The 21,405-nt window shown below is 35.9% G+C and overlaps 1 protein-coding gene across 3 annotated transcripts; it reads right to left on the minus strand.

Annotated features, from left to right (window-relative positions):
• Positions 1-1,008: 1,008 nt before the first annotated feature.
• On the minus strand, positions 1,009-17,137 carry LOC131434420 (protein nervous wreck). 3 transcript variants are annotated; one of them, XM_058601109.1, is made up of 10 exons: positions 16,615-17,137; positions 16,306-16,535; positions 10,024-11,107; positions 9,833-9,965; positions 9,203-9,768; positions 8,849-9,089; positions 8,660-8,779; positions 8,558-8,580; positions 6,111-6,156; positions 1,009-6,059 (listed from the first exon to the last, which is right to left on the minus strand). In XM_058601109.1, exons 1-10 carry the CDS (start codon positions 16,633-16,635, stop codon positions 5,512-5,514), a joined length of 3,012 nt encoding a protein of 1,003 aa, XP_058457092.1. In that variant the 5' UTR covers positions 16,636-17,137; the 3' UTR covers positions 1,009-5,511. The 3 variants fall into 3 exon arrangements, with proteins under 3 accessions (XP_058457092.1, XP_058457091.1, XP_058457090.1); XM_058601108.1 differs by having other exon boundaries at positions 1,009-6,062; XM_058601107.1 differs by having other exon boundaries at positions 1,009-6,156; positions 16,615-17,136.
• Positions 17,138-21,405: the final 4,268 nt, after the last annotated feature.

Below are 21,405 nucleotides of genomic sequence, written 5' to 3' on the forward strand. Positions count from 1 at the left end.
AGTCACGGTTGAACTTTTGTCTCACTAAAACATTGTTGCGAAAATAAACAATAAAAAATCCACTTATAGAATGTTGATAAACTTTCTGGAAATTTACTGCTTCAAGTTGAACACAAGTGTAGGGATGTCGCAATATTGATAGAATAATCGAGTAATCGATTAATAACAATCGATTGTTGAACAATCGAGTAATTTCAAAAATCTGACATCCCTACTCAAGTGATGCGGTTCATATGAGAAATAAATTTTGTTGTATCTCAAAACAAACAAGAGCAATAATAAAATTATCAAATGAAATCGTAATTCAGTCGTAATATTAAACGATTATTTTGATTGACGATTAGAAATCACATAAGTTGTGATTCCAAAAAAGCGTATTAAAATATCAACACTAAAAATTAGTAGTGCGTTGCGAATATTGTGTCATGCAAAAGTACGTCATTTTCATGTACCGTTAAAATAATGTTATCATTTCAAACTATTTCAAATTATGCATCTAGAACTAGAACACTCCTGAGCATGCCCTTACTGTGTACGACATAAATAAATTTAAATTTTAAATGTGTATAATTGAATGTGTACACAAATCATTAATAAGGTTTTGAAAGATGACATCACAAATGAACTCGTGATGAGTAAAGTTCGTGTTCAATATAAACCGACGGTTTGTTCACATTTCTAATAACACGTATTAAAATTAGAATTAACATTCCAAACCACCGTTGGCTGTCAAAATATCATTCAGCAATTTTTTTAGGTTGCGTCATGTTCGGGCGGAACCTAATAGATAAAATAAGTTTTACACGAAAATGGCATAACTTCACAAAATGAGCTGAATGAATGTTGCTTGACAGCTATCAATGGATTATGAAAATTGAAAATGTAAACAATTCACCAACAGTTGTAAGACATGTACTTTTTTTAATCTCGCTAAAACCCAGTTACATAACAAACAGTGTAAAGTGTGTATTTTTTAGGGCCGTTGACATACGGGAAATAATACTATAATTTTTCATTTAGTTTTTGTATATTCCGTTTGCTTCAGTTTTTGGTTTATTACAATTTCGCAGATGGTTCAATTACATGATGAAAATTATTATATTATTCTGATTCGTGTTAGAGTAACAGAAGTTTAATGGTTTAGTTCGTTTCAACATCATCAGGTTTGTTATATTGACACATTTTTTATTTGCCTAATACACAAGTTGCAGCCTTTGAAAACTTTTGATAAGTACGCGGAACTTTAATGTCGAGTCTATGAATGCGTTTCATAATCTCCAATTCGATCTAACACGCACAGTGACGATACTGAGGATCTGTCGTATATATTTCAATATCATTCCGTGAATAAATATTGCTACACATAATACTATCGTATTATAAGTGCTAGATTTTTGCTGTACCCTTTCCATTGGATATATTTTTTTGGGAGACGGGATGTATTTTTAGACAGCATCATAAGCCCTATTAGACGGGTACAAATATCCTCAGAAACATTGACTAAGTTTCACAGCACAGCGCATGAAACGAGAAATGGATTGAGATCGTTATTAAAATCGTAATTCCTGTTTTACCCCGCTTGATTGATATATTCCATAATAATATTTTATATGAGTGCTACTGCTCTTCATCGAAGCTGTTTTTTTTGCGGTGTCTTAAAGCTGATTCAGATCAAGACGAAAGGAGATCAAGGAAATTCGAATGTCAAACCCTCCCACTCAGCAAGCGATTATATTTTGTTGGTCGCTGAACGTTTGTTGCTGGATCGGGTTGTTGTTGTTTTTTTCTCTTGCAAAAATGGTGTGAAAATTAGGTGTTACCTTCATATAGAAAGCAAATTTATTGTTATTCTACGTAAAGTAGAAGAATAGTACAGGTATGGAGTGTTATTTTGAAAAAAATAAGTGAAAAAACCTCGAAAATTCTCCAGTAAAACTAGTCCAACAGGGCTCCAACTCCTCATATTAAAAATGGCTCAACAATGGACCTCTGCCGGGTTTATTGAACGAAAAAAATGGCATTCGGTTCAATGGTCTGTTTCAAAATCGGCAAACGAAGGTCTCGTGTTGGCCTCCCGTTGAACGATTGATTGGACGTTCATTGCACCAATGATCCAACGTATTGGACCAATGAAGGATCACCGTTGAACGCTTTTTTCTGAGGGTAGAGCGGGCTGAAGGAAACAACGACCAATCTTCATCCAATGTCAAACAGTGAAGTTGCGTCGATAACCAATTAGATTTTTTATCGTGATGTAACAAATGAACAAGCTTTCATCCTTGACAGTTCAGCGGTACTGTTTACAAACAAGCTTAAACAAGCTTAAACATAAATCGAAGAACACGTCTTATACAATCATCTTTACACTTTGCAACTAGTCACTTTTATTCAATAAATCTCAAGAACAAACCGTATCCAATCGTGAACAAATGTTTTAAAACTCTATTTAGTCGATATGGACCGTCAATGGTCTCATCCAATTTGTCAACAGACAAACAAAAAAATCTCTGTTTACAAACAGTACCGCTGAACTGTTAAAATGTGTTCATCCGATTGAGATTAGCAGTGACGGTAAAAAACCTAATAGTAGTGGGCCAAGATTACTGTCTCAAGGAATTCGGGATTCATTCGAAAAAAATATGTTGGAATCAATTATCTTCTTCTGCTGAATTGCTTTCCTAGGGTGCGATCTCCCATCGAAGGACCAGAACGGTTGAAATTCGGGTTGGGTCTTCAGTTCAGCAACGACATCGCATGACATCTCATTGAATATATTACGTCAATTGTATGGGTGCGCAGTGCTGCTATTTACTTATTTGTACGAAATTCAATGAAAATTCACCTATGGCGCCATGCTCGCCAAAACGTTCGCTTACGATTTGTTCGTAAAATCTGAGAGTGGCATGTCTTGAAAATGTGACGTCTTGGCTATTTTGCAAGTGGAGTAAATACTGCCTAATGAAAAGTGAACATTTTGCTGATTAATTCAATCTCGAGAATAACAATCTATCATTGCATTTATATATTATCAGCAGGGGCGGCAGAAGGTAGGTAGTAGGATTATAATGTACTCCACACCTGGAATATGTCTAGGAGTGGATTTCCACACCTGGTATATGTCTAGGAGTGGAATTCCACACCTGGAAATGCAATTTTTGCACTTCCTTTCATTATAAATTCGCTTTCTCCTCTCTAACCTACCACCCATACTCCACACCTAGGTGAAATCTGTTTCACCATTTCTGATTATCGTTTAGTGTTGAACGTATGAACGTATGAGATATTAGCGGCCCTTACACGATCATTAAAAGTGTCATTACTAAGTAATGACACTTCTGCTCAAACGCTCGTCATTACTGCATTACTGTACATCATTACTTTTTAGCATTACACGTTCATTATTAATGATGAGTATTTGTAACTACTCCAGCAATAGCAATAGCAATATTTTTATTTTCGTTTAGCTGAAAATAAATTTGATTTGCCATTGAAACGTTAAGGTTAATGAAATATTATCAATTTAAATCTACACTTTGTCATTTTTTCGCGTATAGTTCTAAATTTCAGCACTTCCACAAAAAAAATAACAAGAAGAAATAATGTTGGTAATGATGGAAAATCCGGAATTCCATCATTACTCGTGTCATTACTGAACTCGTAGACCTTACACGTTCATTAAAAGTGCCATTACTTTTTAGTAATGACACTTTTAATGATCGTGTAAGGGCCGCTATTGAGGTTTCTACGCCCGGTGAAAAATAAACGGCGACCGTAGTGAAAAATAGGTGGCCAAAATATTTTCTGATGAAAACAAAACAATATGTAAAAGCGATTCACACGTAGCATCAGTCGACTATATTGTAAGCAACTCATATGAAGGGATACTATGTCAAGTTCAGGGGCCGTTTTAACGTCGGATACGTGAGCAATATTCGTTTAAAAAAATTAATATATTAATCTTGACGTCGACCGCAATTGATTGATCGTCTCAATGAAACTTTTCTAAAAAAAATAACCCCTGATGTGGATGTCATTGCTAAGTTGAAAGCATGATACATTCAAAACGATAGTTTGGTAGCAGTCAAACAATGTTCATCCTACTCGTTTTGAGACGTTATGTCATGTTAATTGGCAAAGAACCACAAACAGCTAATAGGAATGTAATTACATCATTCACGAACCCTGTAGACAGGGAAACGAGCTAGTTCCAAAATAAGTCTTAGGTATCTCGGAGGAATTACGCCTGTCCGCACTTGCGAACTGTCAAGTGTTCGAAAGATGTAGATATTTGTACTTGTCTAATAGATATTCGTAGTAACAACTGAAACTTCTAATAGTACCTTAACTCTTGTCGATAAATTTCAAACTCTATTCTTGTGAAACATATGTCAACATCTGTTATGTATGGATATCTAACCAATCCGCGTAGGATTCTGTAAACTACTGCAACTGATGTTTTTCACATACTATAGGTACTAACGCGATGAGACTTTATTTGAACTGAAACGAATGTTATAGAATTTGTTTTAGCTAACATTGAATGTCGTGGTTATTTGGATAGCAGAAAGCATTCTTCGGTAATAGATTTTAATTCTATATTCGATTAATGGTATTATATTTAATAACTATGCATCAGATCGCGTTGTACATAATAAGCTAAGAATGCGCATTTCTCATATATATATGTAAGGTTTAATTATAGACTAGTTTTATAGGCATTAGTTGGGTTTTGTTCAACAGTTTAGAATAGTCTAGCTTATGAGTGTTAGCCAAAACATTGCTCTTTTGATCATACTTATTGATTGAAATTGAATTGATAGTTGACGCCTCGAAAAATGTTTATGTTCAACAATTTCCCGATTGAAACAACACACTGGATCTGTAGTGGTCTCTAATAATATCATTGATGCTCTGTCTGCGCTTCACAACATTACATGAATGAATGCTACCATGTCCAGTGAGTTGGACTAAGTGAAAACATATTATCTATCATGTTATCGATTAGAATTTATCACATTATACAAAGTGCATCCCAAATGGTAATTGATAGTCAGAAGAAAGACATACATAGACATAGGCGCATTATGCACTGGTCCTTGAATAATGGTTCGTACTACTTCGATGACTGTACATGCCGAGGTTTTTGAATGGAATGCAATTCAATTCGAATGACGTGTGAAGACAATTATGATTGTACGATGTACTATTCGGACGATAGGAATTCAATTTGTCGGATATTACAAACTATCGTAGAGCTTAAAACGAATTGTTTTGGAAGTGTCATGTATGTATACAGTCAAATACAAATCATTCGCAACCGTTTCAAAATGGGTTTACCTGCGAATGTTCAATTGTTCAGCAAACGAATGTGCTCTTGGAATACAAACATTCATGAATTGGTTTTACACATATTGTTCATTGAATAAATATTATCCTTAACAAAGAATCTAGCTGATGGTTATTAATCTGATTCACATAACGAATAATCAACTAGAACTCATTACGAGGTCATTATGCGTTAGACTCTTTGAGGTTCTGCAAGCGTGCCAATTGATGTGGCTCCAGTTCCTCCGGTATGCTTGCCCGACCACCAACAACCTGTTTAGGTAGCTCTGGTTGATTGTTGCCAAAGGCATCGTCGAAATTGGCGGCGAAGTTGGCTTCGAAGTTGGCCTCAAATGTGGCTTCGAAGGGAGCTGCAGGTTCGTCCAGTGGAAGAGGCGCAGAGTTCTCTTCAGGTTCCTCTTCTATTGAGTCCGTTGATGAAGGTGGGGGTGATTTTGCTTTTTCCTTCGGAGGTGTAGCAGGTTTTGCCGGTTTTGGCGGTGATGTTGGTTTAGCAGGTTTTGGTGGTGTTGGTGGTTTCGTTGGTGCTGGCTGTTGTTTCTGTTGCTGCTCTTTCGGTGGAGACTCTACCTTAGATTTCTCCTTTGCACTAACCTCTTGAGTTTCCTGTTCTTGTTTTTCGATTATCTCTATCGGCTGATCGTCGTGGTCGTCTTCTGCTTCTTCAGATGGCGGAGGAAACTTCTTATCTGGCTCATCATGCATCGGCGTGGCTGCTGTAACGATAATTTGAGCGTTGAAGTTTAGCTGATTTGAGTCCTCACCAGTGGTTTCTACTGCTGCATCTGGTTTGGATTCCATTTCCTCTGCCTGCGAATGTAAATAGAATAATATCAATATTGATTAAGAAATTTTAAACGTGTCATAAATTCTATAATGTATTTATAAACCGAGTAACTTCAAAAATCAGTGTTGATTGATATTTTTTTTTTGTTTCAATTATAGAGGCTTTAACATTAATGTCATTCGCCTCTTCGGGCCAGAAAAACTTTCTGACCCTATGTGCGGGGTTGGGAATCGAACCCAGGCGGGCTGCGTGAAAGGCATCGACTTACCCATCACGCTATACCCGTCCCCGTTGATTGATATTTAAATTGTTCCTGTTGCTTGAACACGGACATTTATATCGCGACCGAGGCCATCAACCAAGAAAATAATACAATGGATCTGTTCTGCTTTGGCCAAATTTAGCATCTTGTTATTCTGGGGAAAAGTTCATGGAGTCACACAGCGGCGGCAACTATTATTTGCAATACTTATTTGCAAAAATCATTGTCGCTCATTCAATCAGCCATCATTTTCAATCAATTGTTCGAAAGATGATGTTAAAAGGTTGAAATACACATTCCATTCGTTTTCACGAAGAATAAAGAAACGTAAAGAAAAAACTACAAGGATCAGCCCTATGGGGTTGTTCGAGCCGTTGATGTGGAACAAGGCAACCAAAATTTCTAAAGATCTACAATCAAACAGTTCAATCAATTCGAACCAACACCGAACATCATTTGTCTTGATTTGCATTTGTTTTATGACCGACGAAATTACACCATTATCCCAAATATATTCAATTATATCTTTGTACATACTTGTGATTTCGATAATTAAGCTTCTCTTCGCCAAGCTTGTGTTCAAGTTTTTTATGCAAGCAGTTTTTTAGCGTTAAGTTTCTCTACCATTCTGCGATCTCGGTTGAAGCGATAAACTATTTCTCATTATCAATCGAGTTCATCTAATATAAATTAGAAATTAATCTTAAGCACTCAAAATTTATCCAGAGGTAGTTGTCAATTTCTCGTGGGGAAACGACATAACATGGAATTCCGAGCTTGCATGACACAAGATCAGAGTATACCAATTAAGGGCTGAGGCCAGTGTGTTTTAGGGCGTTTTAAAGGGCTATTTTCACGCTTCAAATCTGATTTTCTCAAAAACGGCGACGAATATAAAAAAACCCAACAGACAATCTCTTAGAAATTTAGTTTAGATTATTTTGTGAAAATTTCAGAATAATTGTTTGACTTTAGCGGTCGGAGAATCTTTTTTCTGAAGGAAGAGTTGCATAGCTGAAAACGGCAACTTTCAACTTGTTCATTGAATATCTCGCCTTCAAAAGCATGGATCAAAAATCTATCCTGACAATGTCTAGATAATTTAGTTTAGATGCGATTAGTGCATAAAAACATATATGTTGTCGCGATAAAAATTAAGTGAATGTTATTTTTGTAATGGTAAGTACGTTTCTATGGCGGCACCATTTTTTTCTGCTCTTGTATCCTGATAAAGTAACGAAACATGAGAGAGAAATAAAATCAGCTCATCAAGGCTGCCAAACAGGCGGTAGCTTTGTTGGATTTTATGTGATGTAGTCAAACTTGTAACCGAAAATATCAAAACTTTCTTGGCCACCCGGCCACATCGAGAGTCATTTTACACATTTACGAGAGAGCATGAAGAGAAATGTAATACGCACAGCGAGCGACACGGTTTTACGCTAACAACTGGCATCAGCCCTTAAAGCTTCAAATCGTTTTATGGCACGTTTTTGTCTTGCTGTCTAGCAACAACCTACCTCTAGCATGCTAGGAATAGGACTGAAACGTTAGCTTCGCTTCTATTTATAGATTCGCGTGCTTCCAACAGCTTCGCTTTTGCATCGATTGGCCAATCAGAGCGATGCTCTCTCTTTGATACATCGCTTACTCCTTCAAAACCGTCGACTATGACAGGGAAATCCGGTATGCTGGAGATTTTTTGCAGACAAAATAGGACACTGCTAGCTATTAATCAACATTTCAATGATATACAATTCAAAATACATGGCTATGAACATTCAAATCAATACGTAGAAATATTTCCTATCAAATGATGAAATAATGTTAATAATTAATACAAAACAGACTGAGCTGTAAGTGTTTAAAACCTGATCACATTTCTAGGTGTAGTTTTTCTTGAGTTTCTGATTTGCACCCCTAATAAAGATGTGTTCCACATCAAAAAAGTTAATAGTTGAACAATTATAAGTTACATGAAAACTAGATGCCTTGTGTATGGCAGTGAAAGTATTACTAATAAATCGAAGACGATTCTCAAAATTATGTTATCTTTTTCTGTATCGTTAAAAACGTTTAAAAAAAATCCAAAATAATGATCCAAAACACATCATAATGGTAGATTTCAACTGAAATTTTCATTTCTCAGGTTTCTACATTACCTCTGGTTCCTCGCATATAACAACTGAGCAGCGAAATAGAAAATGGTTGAATATTTCATGTATTTTTCAAGATATCCACTAGTTTCAGATAAACAGTCTTACCTGGAGGCGGTTGAGACGGTGGAGGTGCTGAAAACTGCGATCCATATTTGTCGTGCTGATCGTCGTTTAACTCGAATTCAAATCGATCAACTGCGGGTACTGAGCTATTTTGTTCTAGGTCTGAAATAAAATGCATTCGATAAACATGACCATTGTATGCAATCGCTTCTAAGTTGATCTAACACATACTTGGACTCTCGCCCTCCGGTGGCGTTGCTTGATGAAGAACCATCGGAGGTGGTGCAGGTGCCGCGAAAGATGGCGGAGCAGATGGTGGTGGAGATTCATCCTCGGCGTCAGTCAACGGTTCACCATTTTCGTCACACTCTTCTACAACCAACGAGGGAAAGTTACCGATTTTGCCGTTCAATTCGCCTTCCCACCATCCGTCATCTACTCCATGTGGACTCTTGGTGATTAGTTTGAAAATCTGTGTATTTAAAATATTGTGAGGTGATTGAACCGAAAAAAAAACAATATACCTAAATTTTTCATGCCAAAATAAATTCTCTAGTCTAGAATGACGCATGATCTAAAGCATACCTGTCCTTCTTCGAAGGTTAATTCATCCTCCGCTGTTGCATCGTAATCGTACAGTGCAATGCAAAACATTTGATGCACTTTTCTCGGCGCTGAGATCACGGATATCTGATCCGGTGATTGACCAGAATCTTGCATTTGGTCTTGATCCTCATTGTCCACAGTGTAGTCGACAGAAGAAAATGATATTTGCGTTGAAAGCTGCGCTGTGGTGTGAGTATCTACAGGTGTGTCTCGCTCGACATCCAGATAATTGTGGGGAACAAATCCTTCTTCACCGCGGTAGTTGCGAGCTCGAAGCCATCCATCGCCATCACCCTCACCAACTACCTCCAACTGCTCGCTCTCAACAATTGTCAATTCATCCGGATTTTGTGCCGTGTACGAATACAGCGCAGTACACTTGAAAGTTTGTCCCGAAGGTTGTTGTGAGGATGAACCGGCTGCTGCAGCCGCAGCTGCTGCCGCTGCTGCTGCTGCTTCTTCAGCTCCCCAATCTACCTGAGTAGGATCATCCCACCCATGAGAAATTTGCTCAATCTTTTGACGCTCTTGTTCCACTTCAAAATCTGTAATGAAAATTGAAAATGTCTAATTTTGATTCTAATTTAATAATTTAGTAAGATAACATACCATCATCCTCGTCGCTTTCCACGAATTCATCCATTGGTGGTTCCGGTTGCTTTGGTGCCGGCGATGACTCTGATATTGGCTGGTCCTGTTCAGCATTATCACTGTCATAAAATGAATCAGAGCTTGGATTCTCCTAGAACGTGATTCAATAGTTAGATTTTCTTTTACACGATTACTAAGAATATACAAACCCCTTGCCCTGAAGCATCAGTGCGCATCGATAAAGAACTGGCCGAGCGTGGCATTTCTTGAACGCTGAGTGTTTCAGCCTCTTGGAGCCAGTCGTCCACATTGATACCACCACATCTTAGACACTCGAGTCGTGCTTCAGCCTTGCATTTGGCAGTTTCCGCCTTTCGAATGTTTTCACGGAATTCATCGATTTTCGTTTCCAGATCCGGACCGTTTTGATCGTTGGGATCATTACGATGCCCCGCTTCCCTCAACGCTGTACACACGGCCAATTTCCGAGCATTATCCCTAATCACGTTGTTCTCTCGTGCTACTCGTCCGGCCCAACGTTTACCTTCCCTATTCAGTGTCTCTGCAGCTGATTCATGATCTGCTGTAATCTTCCTAACTGGATCATTGTCGCACGCCTCAAATTCATACTGAATATGTTGCTTCAACACAGGATAATACAGGTAGCAACATTGAAGGTTGTACTCACGCGTCAACTGTTGCGCTTGATCGCGTATTTTGCCGAATGAATTCTGCGTTGCCGAACAGGTTAGCAGTTCAGTGCGACCAATCAGAGCCAGATAATCGGCAACTCGTTCGTAAACATAATTTTCCATCGTGGCCATCGTGGTCTGCAAATCAATGGTGAAATAGTGGTTCTGATGTGCGTTTGCCGAAGCCAAACTTAATATGTAATCATTTCGAGCGCCCGTCGATTTCTCCTCGAGCTGTTCTTTCCGCGAAGTCACCCGGGCACTATTTTTCTGCAGTGACGTTATCGACTGAAAGAATGATCCCTTTTTCTTCTTCAATTTCTCTTCAATGTCTCGTGCTTTGTCACGAACATCGTGAGCACAGTGTTCTTCATCAAAGTAACACTTCTTTGTTTTATCAACATCCTGTACGGATAGTTGAAGTTCCTTCTGAACCTGACCAAGATGTTCGATGCATTTTTTGCTGCTACCCAACTTGCCACTCCGCAGTATTTTTGCCTCGTCTGCAATTTGTTGTTGGAAAACCTCAACGGCGGCGAGGCGTGCACGGGCCAGTTTTTCGTTCTCCTCCAGCACCGTCTGCCATACGCTCCACATGTTCCTGTAAAGATATTTGTACATTTTTCCAGTTTATTTGGTAGGCAATTTAGTTTGGAAAATCGTTTCACAGAAAAGGGTAAAATAAAAGGGATTACACAGAATGATATAATGAATTTTACACGACATGTAAATCAATTGTAACATGGAAAAGACATGGGTTGAATCGAAAGTTTAATTGAAAACCTTCATCGATGTAAAACTAAATTGGATTGCATTGAATTTTTAATTAATATAACTCTATCTTTCAATTAACGCTTAGTTTTGTAATTAAATTCTATTGGAACGTATTGCCTATTCGAAATATGTGCATGAAAATAGATGTAAATTCACAAACTATTTTTATCGGTGTATATTACAAACTATAGTAGTAGCGCGAAACGAGAAACGGACAGTCGAGTAAGATTTCATTACTCAATTCGTCATTGAAACAATGTGGGAATGTATGCAATTATATGTCCAGCCATAGAGTAACAGATGTTGCATCAATTTGAAGCTAATCACTTTAAATTACCTATTGCGGAAGAGGTTTTCAAAAATATTACAACATTTGGTGGATATTTTTACAAAATGGGCCAAATAAAATAAATCCTAAAGTGAGCCAAAATACCTCTGTTACCCCAGGTGTCATTTACAAAAATGTGACGTAGCAATTCGTCTTGCATTTACCACAGAGAACTGACTTCCAAAGTTTATACCAGCTTTTTTTAAAAAATCTGTGTACAGCATACAAGTAAAATTTCGTTGAAGAGCACCGTGGCGTACAATTTTGCACGCATGACTCACCATTGTATGCAAGCTCGAACGCGAGAACCTATAAGCGATTGTGATCGCCTCCGATGGCGAATTACTACTACACACATTGAAATCTTTACATAGAGATCTGCTCTCTGTGATTTTACCAGGGATTCAAATTAAAAAATATTAGAATTAGAGTCCCTTTAACCAGAATGATGACATCTCATCCGTTATGTTGTCAACAATTTCAAATATTTAACCCCAAATGTTGGCAGTTTTTGTATTTGACAGGTCGTTTGCTCGTTTGGAAGAAACCTGGCTTTTCAAACGAACAGCTGTCGTCACTCTGGTTTATATTTATATGTAGTCTACATTTGCTTCACGAAATAAAAAGGCACTCTTTTGGAATAAGTTCCTCTAAGTAAAATTTGAAAACAATCTCGTAGATTTGAAGTAATCAAAAGCTTTTTTCCACATCTTTCTGGTAATTTGTAGATATCTGCCAGTAAAATGGTCGAATCGAAGCACTACTCAGAAAGTGTGATACAGAAGCGATTCCCACCTGGCTAGGAATAACATGATAATTCGTTTTCATACCATCTTTTTTACTCCGTTTCCACAACATTTACTTCTCTATGTTTCTTTCATTCATTTCCGTAACATCACCATCATCGCCCACGGAAGGCCGCTCCAGCCGATCATCAACATGCGGGACACCCGACGTGCCTTCGTAGTCTAGGGGTTGATTTCCGCAGACCTACAGGAACAAACGAATGCAGCCACGATCGATGAATACCCACGTCATCTGGACTATCCCCATGTAAGGTCCATCATATCAGCTACTGCCGACCACCAACTGGAGACTGGATCCCCCAGAGTTGTGGCGATCAGCACACAACAACGTGACCCAAATACAACATCGGTATAAATCAACAAATTATCCTACACAGATAAAAATATTTTGTGAATTTACATTTATTTTCATGCTCATATTTGGAGCAGACAATTGAATGGAAAGTTACATTACAAAACTAAGCGGTTTGTAAATATACAGTCTTGTTCAATAAAAAACTAAATGAATTTTTATGTAATTTTACATCAATCATGGTTTTAAATCAGATTTTCATTTCAACTGATGTCTATTTCATAGTACTATCGGTTTACATATCATGTAAATTTCATCTTTTCTTTCTGTTTAGTACTTTATGGAAAATACACCATGGGTAAATAATGCATTATTGTGTAGGTATTAAATGCATGATTTTACCAATGTAAAAGTTATGTAATCTATCGAAAAGGGCACTTCGTATTTTACTTCCTCCACGAAGGAAGCGAACTCAGAGGAGAAGTTCATTTCACACACCAAGTTTTCCAAGAAGGTGATGCTGTGGCTGATAATCAGCGAGAAGGAGATATAAAAACCGCTTTTCTTTTGCTCCGGACTGACCGAGAACGAGATATTTTTAGTACGAAATGCCGATAGGAAGTTTTCTCGTTCATCAAGAAATACCATAAGGTTGAAGACGCGGCATTCTGGCCGGATTTGGCGTCGGCCCACTACTTGAAGCGATCGTTGGAGGAAATGGATCGGCTGAATAACAATGTGGAACCCAAGTTGATGAGCCCGCCCAACTTCCCCAGCTGCGTCCTTTCGAGAATTTCCGGAACAACCTGAAGCGCAAGATCTACTCCAACAATTTTGTCGTGAAAACTGAGGAGGAATTGATAAATAATACTACATAATAAGAAAGAACTACAAAAACATGCCTGTTATACACGCATGTTATCGTTCACCATGACAAATGTTCCGGGTAACTGCCAGAAGGCCGTTCTCAAGGGTGAAAAATCCTTTTGCAAGTTAGGTTTAAAAATTACATTCCAAGAGAAATTTATCAAAGGCAATTATTTGTCCTAGCTTTTTTTATGGGAGCGGGTCATTTCGCCGCGAAAGCCATTTCGCTGAAAGTCGTTTTGCCGAATGCCATTTCGCCGAAAGTCGTTTCGCCGAAAGGGTCATTTCGCCGAAAGGGTCATTTCGCCGAGTCGGACGCCGACCCGCCGTCGTAAGCGGCGGTCTCTTGCATACAAACCTGTAACCGCCTCGTTGCCCGGTCTACTCAAAGCTAGGTTTCTTTGGTTTAGTTAGATCCGAACGAGCGGTAGTGAGGTCGGACAGCACATGCACCAAAATGGTGTGGGGTAGCCGCATTAAACGCATCACGTAATAAACGGAAAATACCACATACATTTGCCTTTTAGATACACCTATGCAATTGCTTTGATGGTCAGTAGCTAATGGTCAACAAGTTTTCTTGGGAACTCCGTTCTGAGGTTCATGATTCAATCTTTATTCAAGAGTACAAGAATCAATCTTTATTCAAGAAGTACAACTGTAGGGGCGTTAACTCTATCATCTTTCACTTGTCTTTATTTTAAATTAATTCTAATTACGATTTTAGGACGATTTCAGGATTCGGCGAAGTGGCCCATTCGGCGAAATGTCATTCGGCAAAATAACCCTTTCGGCGAAATGACCCTGTACTTTTATCATCATCCGAATAAGGGGAAATGGGAGGAAGGGGGAGGGGGGTATTCAGAGAATGTTTATCATCGTACAGAAAGTACAACATACCAGTAAGGATGATGGTGCTGCGGAAGTGCGTTATCTGTCTCCGTCAGCAATGATATTATTCGAGGATCCTTTCGCAGTACGGAGAGATTCTTTCAATCGAAAAAAAAAATGTGAAAGTCTTTTTACCGGTATCCTGAAGAGGATCTATACCTTCTTATGTGACTATTGGTCAGAGCAATGAGCACAATCAGCTCATGTCTACATATCAATATTATCAGAAATCAATTCATTAGGGTAAACCCTACGAAGACCGGACAGGTTACGCCAGTACTTTTGAGACAGAACTTAACAACAATAATACACTCTCTTCAACAAAACCCAATATAATATGAATAGGTGGTTCAGATCACATTACTTGCTAGAGTTATGTCGTTTTCGCTTGATGCCAAACCTAACCCAGTTTCCACCCTAACTGCTGTCAAACCGTTTGTTTGAAGCTAGTTTCGAACCTAGTTTCAACGTTGTTGAGCTGAAAATCGAGTCAGTTTCAAACCAGGTTTTTATATCAGGTTTGCTCAAACCCCCGTTGTTAAGTGCGAACCCAACAGAGTTTCGTGAAAACTGTTTGTTTGATGAAACTACCCTGGGTCAGTTTCAGTTTCCTCAAGCGAAAACGACATAAGTAGCTAAAAAAATAAGCATGCTTTGATTCAATGTCAATTAGTTCGAACGGTAATCATCATTGTGGAAAAAAATGATAGTAAAAATTAAGGTTGTTATTGGTTTATCTCTACTAAACAAAATGTATATGGAAAAGCCGTTCCGTTTAGCGTAATTATAAGGAGTCATATAAAAAAAATAAAATCGAAATAATTAAAAGAAACTGGGCCTACTTAGCTGTTTAAGTGAAAACAAACAAATTCCGTGCGAACCGGTAGAAATCAAAAACGTTTCGAGATTTCTTCCAAACATAAAAACTAACAAAAATTATGAAAGATATAGAGTAAATTCCAAATCATTTGAAAAATCAAATCTATGTTATGTACATTATATTGTTTATGTCGAATTGCTAGGTGGCAATTCCTGTTCAATATGAATTGATGAATCGAAGACGAAAAGTAATAAATGAATTAAAAACTTATGTGCTTTTAGCACCAAATATTTATTCTCTAAATTCATCACAGTAAATTTTATTAGTTCCAAAAAAACGTAGAATGATAAACCGGTTCCTGTTTTTCCTTAAATAACTAGAGTCATATCAAAACGCAATGCTATGATTCTACATTCCGATTCAGATTTTGAACTTCTGTTTCAACAGATTTCGCAACCGATTCATAAATGTTCTGAACAATGGCATGCCTACAGTACAATCCTACTATACTATGGATTCTTTCATAAGTCCGAAAATACACCAATAGTAAAAAATACTATAGACATACATTACCACGAAAATCTTAAAGAAACAAGACTCTAGCCAAAAATAGTGATAATAATAATAATAATAATAATAATAATAATAATAATAATAATAATAATAATAATAATAATAATAATAATAATAATAATAATAATAATAATAATAATAATAATAATAATAATAATAATAATAATAATAATAATAATAATAATAATAATAATAATAATAATAATAATAATAATAATAATAATACTAATAATAATAATAATAATATTGATAAAAAGTAAAAAGAAAAATATAATGGGATTTTATTGCAACTTTTTGTCTGGTCTACTTGAACTACTAATCTTGTATAATGGGAAATAAATATTAGATTATATGCAGAAAAATAGTAAGCATTATTCGTCTTTACCTTCAACGATTAAACAATAATAAGGAAAATCTAACAAATTCGTGTATCTTAACGGATATTTACCATTTTTCTTCCGCTCCATCCATTTTTATTTCTGGTATACATGCTTGCTTCTTATTGAGATATGCCGATGAGATTTTCAGGAGTGCTTCGCTGTACGACTTTTCGATAGCCGAACGTTTCAGGGTAAATTGACGAATATCCTCCAGGAGCTCACACTCATTTTGATTCTTCAGTGCAAGCTTCGCTAGTTGTTCCGAGTGAAGATTCTTTAGAAATTTCGTATAGTTTCCCTGCAATTGACGTAAAAAAATTTCGACGAAATATTTAACACGATGAATTTCACAGATTTTAGCAGAGCTGTAGGCTTACTTTCCGTGGGGGAGGCTGCATTTCGTGCGTTTTCACAGCCTACTAAAAGCTGTCAGTAATGGAGAAAAAATAAAATACGGATCGTATAACCCGGGGTAGCCTTTATGGAACTAGCGGAAAATTTTTATCAAACTACACACAGTACTCAATTCAAAATCCACTGAGAATAATTCCGATATATGCCCGTGTCTCGAGTTGCACTCTAATCAATAGCAGATAAAAATCCTTTTCCTTTTCACGACTTGATTCTAGCACACACTTCCATTCTAACCGAGAAATGTGGGGTTTCACTTAACAAGGAACATTCAGAATTTCCTGTTCAGCTTTTACATAATCCAACACAAATATCCCTGAAATGAGTTTTCTCCATCTTAAGAGCCCGATTTTAACACAGCAAAAAAAACCTTAATGTTAAACACCCTAATCGACCGAGTGTTACACACATATCGATTGTCGAATTTTCCCAAAGTGAATGAAAATGAAAATGGTTAGGTTTTCCTTCAATGTTCTCGTTCGTTCTCTCGCTCTCTTCGCGTTAAAGTGCATATCAAAGCGCTCTCTTGCTAGTAGTCATACGATATTGGGCCGAACATAGAAGCTTCGAAAACAGAAGGATATGCGAAGAGCAACTTTTGACGTTGATATTGTACCAGCAGTTCGGGAAAGGTTCGCAGGGTGTAAAAGTTTGCGTATCTTGCTGTGACACATGCTTTCACGTGCTAGGAACAATCATGCGCCTCCACTCGCCTTCTACCTAGTGTTGGGATCGCAAAAATATGCAATGGAGAAATAGCAGGTTTAACTTTTCCGTTACACTCGCTTGTCAACTTCGTATTGATTATATTTAAACATATTTCATATACGGCTGCGGATGTACTACCCTTATACTGAGTATAGAAATTAATCGAAGCTTTAAATAAAATAAAATAAAACACTCGGTAGGCTCGTTGTTCCGAAAGCTGCCCTTACACGAGACAATATTATTGTCAATACAAGGAGTATTGACAATACTTTTGATCGTGTAATGGAAACTTCATTGGATTGACGAAAATATTGTCGAAAAATCAAAACTGCTCATCAATCCGACAATACTTTCTCTCCAGTCAGGAAACTGTCAAATATGTGCAATGAACTCATCTCTCAATATTTCAATGTTCATTTGCAATATTTGAAGCTCCAAACGCTTGATTTTCTCGAAAAATGCGGACTCAAGTTACCAAGTCAATTGGATTGACGGTATTGACAATACTTTGGATTGACAATAATATTGTCACGTGTAAGGGCTGCTGAAGGCAAGAGGATCTAGGTAAGAGGCTCATGTTTTTTGTATAAAGTATTACGAGCTAGCAGGAGAACGAAGATAATATTTTTTTGCATGATTGGTTCTTCACGACTTTTCAAAATCTATGTATTGAAAAAAAAAACAATACCAATCACACAAAAATATTGTTTGTAAATTCACGCAGACAAAAAAATTGTAAATGTAACCAAATTTGGGTTACTCGCAACGATTTTTTTGTTAAAATAGTGACAAAAGAAAATCTGGTTTGATATAGAAAATATTGTTGCTTGAAACTACAAAATATGATAGTCAATTTTACTCAGTGGGTTAGTTTGTTTCAAACGACATTTTGATAAAAAAAAACACAAATATTTCACCTGCCAATGTCTTGACAAACAATTTCACAGTGAATTCAATTTGAAAAATTTATTATGAATGAAAGAACTTTAATTAAGTTTTTCAGTTATTTTAGTTAAAATAAATTATCTTAAATTGAGCTATTTCAACTAACGCTTTTGTTTCTTGAAATCATACATTTTTGTTCGTTTTTAAGAATAAAATGATTTCCTGCAAGCTAATTTACAAAGTAATTTTTGTTACTACTTTTATTTCGATTGGTATTTGTTTAAAATTCCTTAAAAAAACAATTATTTTTTATTATAAATTTTTCAAGATATTTAGGAGTATTGTCGCTAAACGATCGAATTATTGACATACCATAATCAATGTTTTTCAAATTTTTATAACATCCAACGGTTAGGTGCTCCATCAGTCCGGTCAAGATGAAGATCCAGCTTCAATTTTTTTTTGTGAAGAAAATGTGTTAAGTAATTTTATGCAATTTTCAAAAATATTCTATACATATGTTACTCTTGAATTGTTGAAACCCCTCTATGGAATGGAAGAAGCAGATAAAATTCTACTTATGAAACGCGTACAAACTTTATCCGCGGGAGAAAATTCGCGCGGGAAAAAAATGCTTTGAACGGATTTTTCCTTTCAACATCAACAATGTTTTCTGTTTGATTTAAATCAAAATTTTTGACTAGTCAAATGAAAAAAAAATTGTTTTGGGTGATTCTACTGTTGAAATAAACTAACTATTTATTACATGTCAACCAAAGTTGAGTTGATGTTATCGGCAATGTTTATATTGATTCAATACTGTTATACCTTTATATCACGACAAAAAAAAAAGTTTTCAATTTATCTGTGATCTTTTATGTGTTATGATACAACAAAGTTTACTATTTAAATGGACCATATTGAATTTATTTCTTTAGAGCAATTTTTTCCGCGTGAATAAACAGCATTTTTTCTCTCGCAAATAAAGTTTGTGCGTGTTTTGAAAATAAATTCGATATACTTCTTTCATTTCATAGAGGGTTTTAAACAATCCAAGTGTATGTATTGAGAATTTACAGTATTCTTGAAAATTGCATAACATTGAATAACACATTTTTTTTACAAAATAATTATTTGATACAGATATCTTGACCGGACTGATGAAGAACCAAAACATTGGATACTAATCAAAATACCCGGGATTCAATGTAAACATTTTTTTTAAGTATTTGAATAAAAGCAAAAATGGAAATAAAATAACATCAATAATTACCTTGCAAATAAAAAGAAATCATATTATTCAAATCATTTCATTCTTAAAACCAAACCAAAATATGTTATTATAACAAACAATAGCGTTAGTAGAAATAGCTAAATTTAACCTCATTTATTTCAACTAAAAAGTTTGTAAATTTAAACCGCTACAAATAATTAACTTAAACTAGAATTCGTTCACTACATAATTTTTCAAATTGAATTTACTGTGAAATTGTTTGACAAGAAATTGACAGGAACGCACAAGAAAAATTTTTGTTATTTTTATCAAAACATTGATTGAAACAAACTAATCCACTGAGGAAAATTAATCATCTTGTTTTGTAGTTTCAAGTAGCAATATTTGCAATATCAACCCAGATTTACTTTTGTCACTATTTCAATAAAAAAATTCGTTATATAAAACCCAAATTTAGCTATTTTTACAATATTTTTCTCTGCGTGTAGCTTGAAGTGAACAGAAATCAAATTCTTAAATCTATTAACTGTTTTGTTATTTTAAACATGCTAAATTTCTCTGCGTGTATTATGTAACCTCTGAAACGAAGCTTTGACACAGTGGACGTTTCGATTTTTCACAAATCGTGGGATTTAAATTTATAGAATATCCGAATGAAACCTTCCATAGTTTACTAAAGACTATTGTAAGCCATTATTATTGGTGTGATCTAGTTGTTGTGCACTCAGGAAGATAATCTTCGAAAGTCATAAGAACAAATTATGACTTTTAGACATAAGGTTTATAAATGTATTCCAGGGGCTAGTCTTATGATAAGAAGGGGAAATTCTTTAACGGCTCTACTTTGGATATTCATAAAATAGTCTCATAAAATTCACAAAAAATCGATGATGATAGTCATTTTATAAATATTGTAAATTATGTTCTGTATTTTAATTCAGAACTTGTTTTTTTTATATATATTTCATGAGCCAATTGTTTATTTGAACATTTTGAAGATATTTTAATTCTGAAAACTAATCAGATCACATATAATTGCGATTTTGAAGACTGGTGGCCCATGTGACTAAGGTATACAAGATAAACTTTTCGCGTTCGTTCTCTTTTTTTTCAATAATGAAATCATAAGACAAAATTATGGCATTTTCACATTAGAGACTATTGATGAATTACATGAAGCGAAAAATTATAGCAGGCCCGTGCGTAGGGGGAAGTTTGGGGGGTCTTAACCCCACCCCCCTTCCATGGAAAATCTTTCAACATTAAGTTCCATGAACAATAGAATACTTATTATATAAAAGTGCAAATAACTTGACAATTCATACTTCGTTTTCATTCAAATGTTTGCGTCTTCCTCAACTTTTCAAATCTCACCTTAAATCTAAGAATCGGAATCTGTATTTGAAGAGGTTTTGTCCAGGGTTGGCGGTTCAATGCATAAGGCACTGGTCTTGCAAACCAGGGGTAACATTATGTATCTCGATTCGACTAAAATTTTATCGAATCGACCACGTTTCGTATTATGATTCTCGATTCAAAGACGATCATCGAGCTTCGTTCGACTTCATAGTATTAGATTATCGAGAAGTTTTGGCATTATGGAACCAAAACAATCGAGCTCGTAAACGACTGAAATCGATAAGAAATGGTCGAAAGCCTTATTACTATCGACTATGAGTTTTCGAATACGTTTCTTTTTTATTTAAAGGTAGTTATCGATAACATCATAGATTTTCATAAACATATTAGTATTGATAATCTTTATTCTAATGCATTGTTTTGTATATATCATTATATATTTTGTGTGTTTGGCATATTATGTACAAGTCCAACTGTTTAAAAATCATATTAATTGAAAGCTGCGTGGTATTTATTTAAAATAACAAAAATAAGTCAAAACTAACCTATGCCCAGTAACTGTAGTTTGTAA

The sequence above is a fragment of the Malaya genurostris genome, chromosome 3, assembly GCF_030247185.1.
Source record: "Malaya genurostris strain Urasoe2022 chromosome 3, Malgen_1.1, whole genome shotgun sequence".
In the NCBI taxonomy this organism is placed as follows: domain Eukaryota; kingdom Metazoa; phylum Arthropoda; class Insecta; order Diptera; family Culicidae; genus Malaya; species Malaya genurostris.

What these genes read in the sequence shown, in the direction of transcription:
- LOC131434420 (XM_058601107.1), bottom strand. Translation starts at nt 16,635, where the DNA reads ATGCAGCCTCCCCCACGGAAA. An exon ending in GGAAAGCGACGAGGATGATG is followed by an intron (nt 9,769 to 9,832) that starts GTATGTTATCTT and finishes TTTTCATTACAG; the next exon opens with ATTTTGAAGTGGAACAAGAG. An exon ending in TTATATGCGAGGAACCAGAG is followed by an intron (nt 6,157 to 8,557) that starts GTAATGTAGAAA and finishes TTACATTCGCAG; the next exon opens with GCAGAGGAAATGGAATCCAA.